This window comes from Temnothorax americanus, unplaced genomic scaffold, assembly GCF_048541705.1.
Source record: "Temnothorax americanus isolate GAGA-0224 unplaced genomic scaffold, ASM4854170v1 Scaffold131, whole genome shotgun sequence".
NCBI lineage: Eukaryota > Metazoa > Arthropoda > Insecta > Hymenoptera > Formicidae > Temnothorax > Temnothorax americanus.
Window position 1 is genome coordinate 282320 of NW_027509266.1, and position 13898 is coordinate 296217.

The 13898-nt window shown below is 36.2% G+C and overlaps 1 protein-coding gene across 1 annotated transcript; it reads left to right on the top strand.

The window, feature by feature from the left end:
• Positions 1-10618: 10618 nt before the first annotated feature.
• Positions 10619-13449, top strand: LOC143894199 (uncharacterized). Its single transcript, XM_077400335.1, has 2 exons — positions 10619-13222; positions 13309-13449. The coding sequence occupies exons 1-2, from the start codon at positions 10698-10700 to the stop codon at positions 13400-13402; spliced, it is 2619 nt and encodes an 872-aa protein (XP_077256461.1). The 5' UTR covers positions 10619-10697; the 3' UTR covers positions 13403-13449.
• Positions 13450-13898: the final 449 nt, after the last annotated feature.

Below are 13898 nucleotides of genomic sequence, written 5' to 3' on the forward strand. Positions count from 1 at the left end.
GCAATGCCAATTATATGGAAAAGTTAATGGGAAATATTGAGTGGCAATAAGATGAATGGAAACGCAATGGCAAGATTCGAATGACAACTTTTTCTATACAGGCGTAATGGAAACTGTTAATGGCTTATAAAAGGTTAAAACTTGTGTATGGAACTTGTAATGCGAATTATATGGAAAAATAAATGGAAAATATTGAGTGGCAATAAAATAAATGGAAACGCAATGGCATGATTCGAATGACAACTTTTTCTATATAGGCGTAATGGAAACTGCCAATGACTCATGAAGGATAAAATTTGTATGGAATTTTTCTATCTTCAGCCAATGTTGTTCAGTGTGAATTGTAATGGAAATTTGTCAATGGTAAATGTGGCGGTTCGTGCCACCGTGGTACATGAGCATCATCATCACGCCCGCGCGGTAACTGTATTACCGGCAGTTCGCATCGACGCCGCTAGGCGTCGCATCGTTCATGCATTCTCTCAAATTCAAGGTTCAGCACCGACTGGTATATGTATAAGGCCCCTACGGGACCGAGGCAGATATTTTCAGGCACTAGTCGCCTAAGGCAAGAGCCCCTATTAGATTGTGCGTTGAACCAAAACAATGGGAAATGAAGGCATTTATATTAAAAACAAAATAGTACCATTTATTAAAATGCCAAAAATTTCCACACAAAATCCCATTGGTATTGCCAGTGTTAATACCAATGGCAATACTAATGGCAATACCAATGGCAATACCAACGGCAAAACTAGTGGCAATACCAATAGCAACACCAATGGAATTTTGTGTGGAACTTTTTATCTTTGGCAAAAATGCCTTCATTTCCATTGCGTCTGGAACAATGGAAATTCAATGGCATTTTTTAATGGCAATGAAGGGCACATTTTCATAAGGGCTACTCTGTTGATACCCGCGACTGTTTGAGATACACTGCTTCTGAGATTACCGCTATTCCCTTGATAAAAACCTCAGCTCAACGTGATCAACTGCGCGCTAAACATCCTTGTTCTGCACACCATTCATCCTTGCGTTCTACGTTCCTGTGATCTGCGCGCCATTCATCCTTGCGTTCTACGTTTCTGTGATCTGCGTGCTAGACATCCTTGCTCTGCGCGCCATTTATCCTTGCGTTCTACGTTCCTGTCATCCTTGCTATCTACCTTGTCAACTGTTGACATTCTTCATTACTATTCTTACTCGGCGCAACACAAATCAGTTAACATCATACAACAAATGGTGTTATTTGGAAAAAATCTTTTTTTGTTTATTTCAGTCGGTATCCATGTACCGTGTAAAAAAGTACTTATATTTAAGCCAACTATGTGACAATAAAACCTTGCAATATGTATTAAGAAAATGGATTATGTTTTACTTCTTCGAGGTCTGTGTGTGCTGACAATCTATAGAAAGATAAAATCTTTAAATAAAAAGATATATATATATATATAATTAACTAAACAAAACTTTATTTTGTTATCACATTATGATTTATTTGCCTTAGTCCATCTAGATTATTACTCGCTTTTTTAATATGATAATATGGGAAAACATGTGTCCAATTAAAATTTTAATTAAATCATTATTAGCAATTAAAATTAAGGTTTGTACATATACACGAAAAGCCGAAACTGTGTTATTTAAAAAAACCACATTAAGAAATGTGCAAAAAAAAACCGCGTAAAAAGAGAGTTAGGTCTTGTCTTGGAACCTTGTTCTTGTCTTGGAAGTTTGTCTTAGAACTCTATACATCAAACTTCTATTTTATTTCTTTACTTCTTTTGCCATTAATACCGAATAAAATATATATTTTTGGATGAGAATCGGGCTAAATAAAAGCCATTCGCTGTTCACGATGAGAATATTTATTCAGTATTTAATGTTTGAACGTTTCGGTCCCTTTTTGGACCATCTTCAGCATTGCAGCATTCGTATTTGTCCGATCCAAGAAAGCCTAAACTCAACAATAATAAATATTTTTGTTTATTTTATAATCTATCTTTCGTTTTCGCCTGAAATCATTTCCAGAGTTGAATGTTACAAATAAATATTGCAAGTTTGATGAATTATTCACAAAAGAATAATGTAGTAATCCTTCAAATACTTTTTTAACTGAATTTTTAACCGTAAAAACAAAATGCGCAAAAACATATAAAAAATAATATTTGTCGCAAAGTAAACTTTTTTGCGCTAGAGAAGATTATTCTCTGCAATTGTTAATCTATATAATTTAGTAGTATACCTACATAAAACTATACAAAGTGGTTCATGAATAAAAATAAAACATAGATTCCTATTACACTCCCATTTCTATTAACTGATTGGATTTTTATATTCTTGATATAAAAAAATAATTTTAAATTTTAAATAAAAATAATTATATAAACATTTTAAGAATATTTATGAATTTAAGACCTATTTGTTTCTTGCAATAACCGCAAAGAATAAATAATCAATATTATTCACTGCACATTTTTGCTTCCTCATAAGGGAAGCTTTGTTTTCGTAAATTTGTATATGAACCTTTGATTGCGTATAAAGTGGGCTCTAATCAATCAAATTTAAAAGAATTATATATAAAATAGGGGTAGAAGAAACCAAAGAAAAGATTGTTTTTTGAGTTTTTAATGTCAATATGTTCATAGTGTTTTAAAACGTCGAAATATTACATTAAAAAAAATGTCGGTATGTGTGTATGTATGTATGTATGTATATGTATGTATGCTGTGCCAAATTTACAGAAATTTTTATAACTCCAGAACTGATCAACTAAATCTTAACGAATTATATATGAAATAGGGGTAGAAAAGACTGAAGAATATAATGGAATTAATAAAAATTGTTAATAATAAAGGGGTTACCAATTTCTGTTAAAAAAAGGTTTACCAAAATTTTTTAATTTTATTATATTCTTCAGTTTTTTTTTTTTTTTTTTTTTCTATTTCTATTTTATATATAATTCTTTAAAGCCGGTATTTTTTTTAGTCTTTTCTATCCCTATTTCATATATAATTTTTTAAGATTTGGTTGATTAGACCCAGCTTAATACGCGATCAAAGGTCCATAATTTTGATCGCAAATAAAGCTGTCTAATCAACCGAATTTAAAAGAATTATATATGAAATAAGGGTAAACTGAGGTAAAAATTGTTTTTTGAGTTTTCGATGCCAATGTGTTGCTTATGTTCAAAAACGTCGAATTTAAATTTTTTGAGGATCGATTTTGAGGATTGGCTATCCGTCAAATAACTTAGGGTATATTGAGGCGAATCGGATTAAGGGGTTAGTCTACTCGAGAATGGTCAAAAAATCGATTTTTTTTATTGGCTTAAAAAATCCTTTGAACCCTCTAGAATAAGGGACAAAAGGTCTTATACCTGCCAGAACTCGTTTTCATTGAAATTTCGAGCTCCTACCCAAGCGCTCCGGAGTGCTCCGAAACGCCTATCTGCTGCAAATCGTTACCTGTTCGGCGGGTACAACATAACGATTTACCATTCAATTTTGAATTTCTCTAATAAACTAACGACACCAACAGATGTCGTTAAAAATACTTTATAGTCAGTCAGAAGTATTTTCAACAGACAGCACGCCAGTATTGCATCATTTTGCTCTGAAACGAGTGTTTAGTGGCGCGAAAACCGTGGAAGTGGCATCGTATTTTGCAGCAAGCATTTTTAATCACGGGTACGAGAGTATTCTACAAATGATGGACGTCCTGAACTTACAAATTGGGCCAAATGCCGTCGAAATGTGCGATAAAGCGGATGAGCTGCGAATTGCGATTGCTGACAAGCGGTCGTTCGAGACCTCCAAACAAGAAAGAATTAATAGAAGAATAGCACAATCGGCTCTCGAAGAGAATTTTTACGAGGTGGAAGGTTTACTGTATGACGCAGGAATGGCTGATTAACGGTAAGACGCTTAAAATGCAATTTTTCACTCAAAAAACTAGTACCGAAACTTTAAACGCGTTTTTTTCAAAACTATGTTTTTCAAAACGGTGTACACGATATCTCGAGTTCTAATCGATGAATCGACTTCAAATTTGGTACACATATTCTATGGAATAGTAGTTACGGAATGACGAACGATTTTATCATTATAATATTTTGTTCAATAATTATTAATAATAATAACACGTAATTTGAGTCCAAAAATGCAGCAAAAAATTCAGGAATTTTTTTCTTGACGCCAAAAACAAGGAGAGAAAAAACGCTTCGTCATTCCGTAGACAATACAATATAGTTTATGACTATATTTTTTTTTTGGTTTCAGACCATCCACATTCCAGAAACCATGTACACCGTTTGACCACCTCTAAAAAACATAGTTGCGCGCGAAAGAGTGCCTCATCGCCATTTTAAAATTTTTCAACGCATAAAAATTTGGACATGTTCTCGAAACTTTAACAAAGAAAATAAAAAAAAAAAACATTCATTTATCACCGATACTTCGTCTGAAATTAATTCTTGAAAATTCGCCTGTTTTTGGCTCTCTCGAGTAGACTAACCCCTTAATATAAGTTGTAAGACAATTTTCGTTAGTATTTTGTTTTAAACAAGCAATTTTATCGTGCTAATAAGTAATCTGATTTGCCTCGGTCTACCCTATATATTTTTTAGGCAGAAATCGGTAACCCTTTCACTAATCTTCGCTAAATTCGAAACAACCTCCGTTTAATGATACCTTATATATAAGATTACGTGTATGATTTGTTGACACGCTTTTTAGGCAAAATTTGGTAACCTCTTCACCGATCATTGCCAAATATTCAACACTAATCTATTTTTAATGATACTCTATCCATACACTTTTAAGCATGTGTCGCCAAAAATTGGAGGTACATGGTACCTCGAAGTTAGGAAGTACGTTATGGGCAACAAATATTCTACCGACAAAAAAATTATTTATTTCAAAATTTTATTATTATTTTTTAACTAAATTTGTTTCTTAAGATGCAGTCTATGATTATAAATATTTTCTAGTATTTGAAAAATTACTTACCATGGTGGGATTCGAACTCGGGACCTCTAGATCGTGAGCTAACTGCCTTACGTGGTAGACTACTTCTTAATTTAATATAAGTGTTATTATTATATAGTCTACACATATGTCATAACCAGCGCAAATATATAGTTTTTCAAAAATCATCTTAAGAAACAAATTCAGTTTAAAAAAAGTAATAAAATTTTTAATTGGATATATAATATAATATTGCCCGCTGCTATTTGCGAATGTCTTTCGTTCAACAAATGTCGCGATCATGCCACGCATGGTTGGCTACGTATACGAGGTACGTATGTAGGAGGTATATACGGAAAGCCTCCCAAAAAACTGTACCTCTTAAAACTGTACCTCCTATGACACGTCCGTGCACGTCCGCGTCGAGTGGCTTCGCGGATGTCTTTTGTACGAGGTACATATATGTAGGAGGTACACATTTGTACGAGGTACATATGTATACGTACGAGGGACGTATGTACGGGGTACATACGGGAAGTACCTTAAAAAACTCTACCTCCTAAAACTGTATGTCCTAAAAAATTATACCGTGAATTTGTAAGTGCGGTACCTCCAATCGGTACCTCTTTCTTTATCAGTATCTCGTGTATTTCGTACCTCGTGCTACTGTACCGGGAAAAGTATCTCCTAGCAGCATGTAACTCGAAATGTCATTTCCATTTAGAAATTAGTACCTCGAATTTGGAGATACTACGCGGTACATGCTTAAGAGTGTAAAAAAGAGTGTACAAGTAGAAACTTGCACAATGCTTCCTTATATTATAGTTTTTAAGTGTGCAAGTAGAAACTTGCACATTGCTTCCTCATAGTTTTTTAGTGTGCAAGTAGAAACTTGCACATTGCTTCCTCATAGTTTTTAAATGTGCATGTAGAAACTTGTACATTGCTTCCTCATAGTTTTTAAGTGAGCAAGTAGAAACTTGCACGTTGCTTCCTTATAGTTTTTAAGTGTGCAAGGAGTTTTTTCTCTATTAATGTATTTTTAAATTAATATCAATCTAATAATAATAATAATAATAATAATAATAATAATAATAATAATAATAATAATAATAATAATAATATAATGTCATAATCTATGAGAAAGTAAAATTCGTAATTGAATTATTAACTGAAGACGTACTAATAATTAATTACAAAAAATATAAGAAATATATTAATTAGAAAATATAAGAAAACCTGGTCATTTTCAATATAAAAATTTTTTATTTCTTTTATACAAAGAATATGCAGCTAACAGTTAAATCCTAGTTGTAGTGGACATTTATTTACTTTTTACTTGATCGATCTTTTCTTGCACGGTTATTTAAATAAAGAAACAAAAGAATTTTGAGTCACATATTTTCTACAAGTACGCTTATGTCTGACAATAAAGAAATTATTTGGATTTATAGTATTCACAAAGATATTGAACATTCCATAATTACATGTTATAATTTTATATACACATACGTTTAGTAGTACATTTAAGACACCTGCTGCTTGTGCTATATCGAAATTCATTGATCTAGAGAATTTAGTACGATTGGATATAATTCGCTTTATGCTCCCACTAATAATATCAATAATCGCTAATGATGTTAATTCAATAACTTACGTGTAACGTAGAAAGAAAGTGGCAAAAGAGTAGCTTCGCACTTACCTGAAACAAGAAAATCAAGATATTATGAATGGGAATGTTCAAATTAAGCAATAAAAAAAATAGTAATATAATAGCACATACAAATAAAACATCTACAAACTTTTATAAAAAGTAATAAATATATATCTATAAATTAATTTCTCTTCCATGACAAACTTTTTAGCTTCAAGATTCGGTAAATGATAACAATAGGAATAAATAAAACAGCAATCAATTTAAATGCTGTTAACAACATGTGTTAATCAAATATTATTTTCGGTAATTATGCAGTATAGGGGAAGCACCTCCGATGACCTTGACCTTGACATATGTTGTCAAGGTCACCCTTCTGAGTGACCTTCAGAAGGTTTTAGCCGTCGCTCGTTTTTTATTAAAAAATTATAAACAAAAAAAGTTTCGAAAATATAGCAGTTATTTTAAGTACTGAGATGCATAAACGACTAATATTACGTTTTTCTTTAAAGCAGAGAATACTTTATTTCGCGAGAAAGTCGCTGCTTTACCAAAACACAACATTTAAAGCAGTAAATTGTTGATAAATTGAAATTTTTTTGTTAAAGCAGAGAATACTTTATTTTGCGAAAAAATCGCTGCTTTACCAAAACACAACATTTAAAGCAGTAAATCGTACCTATGTAGGTTAGTGACGCGCTTTAAAAGTATTTAAGTGTTTAAATACTTTTAAATGTGTCAACCTAACCTATATATGCACCTATATATGCTATATTTTCCAAATTTTTTTTGTTAATAACTTTTTAACGAATAGCGAGCGACGGCTAAAACCTTCTGAAGGTCACTCGGGGTCATGACCTTGACAACATATATCAAGGTCATTGAAATCGGTGAAATCGCCAAACTTTTTTTTGTTAATAACTTTTTAATAAAAAACGAGCGACGGCTAAAACCTTCTGAAGGTCACTCAGGAGGGTGACCTTGACAACATATGTCAAGGTCAAGGTCATCGGAGGTGCCTCCCCTATACTGCATAATTACCTTATTTTCAAATATTATTTTTAAATGTTGTTTACATATAGTTATAATTTCATTTTTTACAACCTTATTTTTATTATTATATTTACCCAGGAAAAAAATTTTTATATATAAAAATATATATACCTAAATCTAAAATAAAATAATATATAAAATATGTCCAAATATGTATTTTTTCTTTTGCATAATATCTATTCGTATAAATAAAAAAAATAATTTTAAATATAATTAACAAATAATTAGAAAATTGTTTATTTTTGTATTGTTTTTTTACAAAAAGTAAAATTGCAATTGGATTATACAATATTGTATATATAATTTAAAACAACCTGTCTTCGAAGCGCGGATCTAGCTCGCGGCCGGTCTGGGTTCGAAGGAGGCGCGGAGGAGCAGAAGCGTGACAGGGTCGACAGAATAAAGCGTATTACCTCGGTTTAATGCAAGTAACAAGTAACAAGACTTTATTCGGTAACAAAAGTGCTCGCGGTATTTACAATGGGTTTATGTACAGAATTACAATGGTTCGCGATATTCGCAACGAGTAAATCGGAGTGTGGTAACACGTGTTCGCGAGATACAATGAGCGGTGTGTCGCGGGCGGCGCGCGGTAACGCGCGGTTACGGGGCGAAGCCGGTACTTTCGGTGGTCTTGCGGCCGAATCGCGTTACAAAGGGTATTGGCGCGGGCGGCGCCGGTTTTTCCGGGCGGTGCAATAGATATATCAATAACAGATCTACCCCGGGAGCTCCGAGGGGGGAGCGGGGCGGGGGAGGAAGGACTAGAGGGCGAGGGGTCTGCCGAGGGGGGGACGACTTGGTGGCGAGGGGGAGCGGGGCGGGGGGGGAAGGACTTGGTGGCGAGGGGGCTGCCGGGGGGGGACGACTTGGTGGCGAGGGGTCTGCCGGGGAGGACGACTTGAAGGCGAGGGGTCAGCCGGGGGGGGAGGACGACTTGGTGGCGAGGGGTCTGCCGGGGGGGAGGGGGACGACTCGATGGTAAGGGGGAGCGGGGGGGACGACTCGTTGGTGAGGGGGAGCGGGGGGGGGGGTCGGCAAGCGAGAGATGTTTATTAAATATGAATAAACATATCGTATGGAGAAGGGGTACCGCCGAGGGTGATCCGGGGGGGGGGGGGTTGTCGTCACTTTATTGGCGCGGGGGTATTACAAAGGCGCCGTTCGGCTGCTGGAATTTTATCGGCGAATATAAACAAAACAGCGAATTAGACACTTGACTCTGCAATGATCTCACCCTTCTAGAACATGCGAGCCGCCATTCGGTTACGGCGTCTCACTACAAAAGCGAGCGTCGATGGCCAGACGACGGTTTGAAGATAAAATAACCGAGGTAAACAATTGATAAAATTTGTCACCGATGACGATTTAACCGTTGCGGAGTCCTCTTCATGTTTTTTTTCTAGGAAGAGCCGCTGCCGATTACGATTTAACCGTCGCGGTGGTATTCGGTTATGGCGCGGCATATTACAAAATGCAAGCGCCGATCTATATCCGGCTGCTGGAATGTATAAACAAAATATGTCTAACGATAATTATACGAACGCATAGCATCCGTTGTCGCCAGGATGATTATGGATCCACATCTTGTGGATCAGTCTTCGGCTAGTTTTCGCGACGCGAACGTTCATATTCGAGGGTGAAGTTTTTTGTGTCAAGTATTCAATAAAGAAGAATATTTTTTTTCACGATAAAGGAGATGACAATAATTCCGATATGGATCGCGAGTTAACGGACGACAGTGACTACTTCAGTGATGAAGACAACAATCATGAAGAAGTCATCGATAGAATAGTGCTAAATTTACGTGAAAGACATTGCGTAATATATTTTTATTATTCAACGGGTGGTGCACTTGCACTATGTGCTCCGTGTATGGTTGCTCTATGGGACCTTGATTTCGGCATGTACGCTCGCCTAAAATACTTCGTTGAGAGACGCGGAACGACGCATGGCCGGTATTGTTCAGTTCAAGATGTCGTGAATCATTGTTTATGATATTTCCGCATAATATGTGCCCGATTTGCACACGATAAGAAAAAAACATTATCGCGGTTCTTAAAAGTTGATACTTGGAGCTAAAGTTCTTGTGGCGAGTAAGCGGTATAAAAAAACATTTTTTTCAAAAAAACAGTGAACAATAATTTTGAGGCAACAATGGATGTAGATTCGTCCGACGAGGATCGTCCGTTGTCGCCGGACAGCACCTATAACAGCGATGAAGACAATAACCGTAGAGAAGTTATGAAAAAAATAGTGTTGCGTCCCGAATTTTTAGCGTTGGATGGACGTACAAAGTGTTGCACAATTTATTTTTATTTTGAATACGGCTCAGATAACTTGTGTTATTCGTGTATGATTGCTTCACCAGACACTGGTGAGCACATACGTGAACGTCGAGAGCATGTAACCGAGCCGTACGACGTAATGACCATTCAATTTTGCACTGCACATATTGTCGTAATACTCCATTGTTTCAAATATATCCATGCAACATGTGCCCGATTTGCATGAATAATAAAAAACATTATCGCGAATGGGACATTATACATAACGTGCACAACATGGTGTGGATAATTGAAGAGGAATCTGTGGAGCCTCCAAAATCTGACGATGATTAATAATGGAATGTATTACAACAGATATCACCGATGGTTTGCGTGAAGAAGATCAAGGAGTGAAATTGACGGATGTGCAACGAATATCGCCGGTTGCAGTTTCTTCGCGATCGCGAACTCGGTATACGCGGAACCGGTCAACGCTTCGCTAGACAAAGAGTCGTTATCAATACCGATTCTCCTTATAAGTGGGATTCTAACGTTAGACGAAAAGTGTATCGACGGCTGCGGGACGAGTGCGTTAGCGAGGAAGAATCACGTGCAGCTCGCCGTGCTGACGTTGTGCCGTATCATATTAGACCTATTGTTGACTATCGCTAGTCTAAAAAACATGACGCAGTTTTCATCACATTTTGGCTTCAGGAATGGATACGAGCATGTAAGGCGACAATACCAGACGAAGCTATGTCTGATTTAGGGCGTGCTTTGTTACTGGCTATGTGTGAAGCATTTAACCGCATGACACTAAAGGAATATGTTGACGTTCTTTTCAAATGGGCAACGAAAGACAGATATAAAACACCTCGGCCATTTAACACTCTAATAAGAGCGGATGTGGCTCATCAAATGGCTGCTGTCGCCAGGTGGAAATGTATTAAAGATCTACGCCATCCTATTGTCAAAGGTTTTTATCTTCGTACAATTGCTTTAATGATTGACTGTCAAACAGTGCAAGAGTTCGAACATGTATTTCGACTGACATGCATCGTTGCACTGCATCTCGACCAAGATGAAAGTATAATAGTGTCAGGAAAACAAGTGTCGGTTTTTGAAGCTAGACGCCTTCTGGAAGAGTACATGGCTGAACATGGACAGATTATCGAGAAGCTGGAGACGTCGAGAGAGAACGTCGAAATTGATGAGGAAGTTGAAAATACTTTGAATTCAGTTGAAGAAAAAGATGATAAGAATTTAACCGTCACTCATCAATGGATTAAAAGTCTTATTTCAATGTCCACACCTCCTGATCAGCAAAAGATGGAGTGCAAGGCTGTAAACGGTTTTTATTTTTCGGAATTCATACAGTCACTTGAACGAATTGCCAAAGAGTTTCCTATATGGACTGCAGCAGCCCTCCCTGGCAAACAAACGCATGCGTCGACAGCTTCGCAGGAAGGATATTTTGCTGAAGTAAGGCAAAGAATCTTTGAAGGTATCCCTTTGCCGTGTTCTGCAAATCGATTTTTGAAAGAGCACATTGATGATTTGCATTCTGGCACTAATGAGGTAGCAGCAAAATTAAAGCATTTTAATCACAATCATAGGCAGCCGGTACCATCTCCATATACACCAGAGAAAGAATCAGCCTCGCAAAAACCTATTCGAGCTCCTAGTTCATCTGTTAAAGAATCGGAATTCCCGCGAAAAGCTGCTCCAGTTTCATGTTCATTTGACGAAGAATTAGGATTCTTGTCGCAAGAACCCATATCAGATTCATGTTTACTCGACAATGGATTAGGAATCTTCTTGCAAGATCCCACTCCAACTGCATGTGCAGCTAACGGAGAATTAAAACTCACTTTGAAAAAATCACCATGTTTAGCAGATCAACATTCAGAATTCTATTTCCAAATACCTGTATTATCTCCATGTTCAGCAGGTATTAAGTCAGCGCCTTCAGTACGAAAACCGGCATCAGATCCACGTTCAGCAGACGAAGGATCAAAATCCTCATTGCAGCAGCCATATATAAATATGAATTTTAATTCAATAAGTCTATTGCGCGAGAAGGCTCGCATGGTGAATGACTCTGATTTGAAGAGTGGTGAAGCGTGGAAAGGACTTGTCAATGAGGAGAGCTGTTTTGTAGACGTTAATGAAATAAGTCCTGAAAACCAAGAAGAATCAAAAAATATTCAAGATACTTCTCAAATTCTCTCTGAAGTACTCGACCTTGAAAGCAACGACATCGCAAACATTGATCGAAATCTTTTTATTCAGCCAAATAATAATACTCATGGCTTTTCTAAAAATTATGAGCAAGACAAACTTTTTACAAAAAAGGATCCACACGCTGAATTGTCAACGCCAAATTCAAAAAAAGTTATTTTTTCGAGTACGCCATTAATCGACCATAATTATTCGAAATTATTATCAGATGAAGAAGTATCGACTGAATTTCCTAAAGGTGACCAACAAAATTTGAATCCAAAATGTAATAAGAACAAACTTGCGAAAGTAGGTTTCTATTTTCAATCATATCCACAAATACGATTTCTCAACGAGAGATTTGATAATGGAGGAAAAAGAGGTTTTCTTTTGAAGAATGGGCTAAAATTAGGAATCATAAAAGTTGGTAATATTGCTGTGGATCTTCAAAAAACTTGTGGGTTTGATGCCATCATCCATATATTGCAATTTGGTGCACTTTATGATTCTCGATATCATTTTTCTATACAGTCATCGAATAATCGCGCATTAAAATTTGTATGCAAATTTATGAAGATTGGCTCAACTATGGAAATACTTCGTGAACGCATTGTCCTTTTAAATGAATTTTATCCGATTGTAAAAGATCCTGAAGCTCCATCTATCAAACCGCACAAGTTGATTGCAGAAGACTCGATTACTCAGATATGGAAGAATCTCTTTTGTTGTTCCGAACCGACTGAGCCAAGTGCAATTAGATCGTCTGAATGTAATAATCCGGAATGTGTATCGCCATTACCAATGGATGTTGCATACTTTGAAGCAAATATCAAAATGATAAATACCAAAGGTATTCAAGCATTGCAAGATGCTGTCTTATTCAATAAAAATGATTACCAGGGTAAGTGCCGACAAAAAAAATGCCCAGGAACTGAAACGACTCGTTCAAATTTCCACATCTTTATTGATTTGGATACGAGGACACATCGTAAGAAAACACATGGTCTCAAATACCAGTTAGCAGATGTTCCAATTACACTGAATTTTATAAAACAGTACCGGTATGTTTAGTAATATACATATAGATATCGCTTATTATGTATCGTTTTATTTACTTATTAAACATAAAAAACTGTATTGTTTTCAGCTTGATAGGTGTCATCGAACACATTCCTGGTCACTTTATTGGTTACTGCCGAAAACCTTCAGGACGATGGCTGAAATGTGATGATATGCAATAAATGTCGAAGGGTGTGACGAGACAACAGTAATTACACCGATTGGGGCCATTTATATCGCGCTATGAATCTGATGTGCAGTTGAATCAAAGGTCGGTCCAGAATGAGTTGCAACGCGCAGTTGCGAGTTGCGGAGTGGCAAGTTGCCAGTTGCAAGTTGTAAATCATTGCAACGCCTAATCCACATATAGATGTCAAGAGTTGCAAGTTGTGAAGAAATAGCCAATCAGGTTTCGCTTCGCTTTTTCGTCGTGCATGAGGAGTCACCTTTAACTTGTATCTGAAGAAGTTGTCTGTGTCAGATAGATTATATACAAAATATTAAAAATGTTGCGAAACAGAAAGAAACATCTAAAGCGTCTGCAAAAATTATTGGTAATACTTTCAATATCATGGAATTATTATATGGCAACAAGTAGTGATGTATTACAAAAATTGTCAAAAGTAAATAGAAGATGGTGGGTGAGACCAGTTCATTTTGATAAAGAGAAATGCGGCC

What these genes read in the sequence shown, in the direction of transcription:
- LOC143894199 (XM_077400335.1), top strand. Translation starts at nt 10,698, where the DNA reads ATGTCTGATTTAGGGCGTGCTTTGTTACTGGCTATGTGTGAAGCATTT. An exon ending in AATTTTATAAAACAGTACCG is followed by an intron (nt 13,223 to 13,308) that starts GTATGTTTAGTA and finishes TATTGTTTTCAG; the next exon opens with CTTGATAGGTGTCATCGAAC.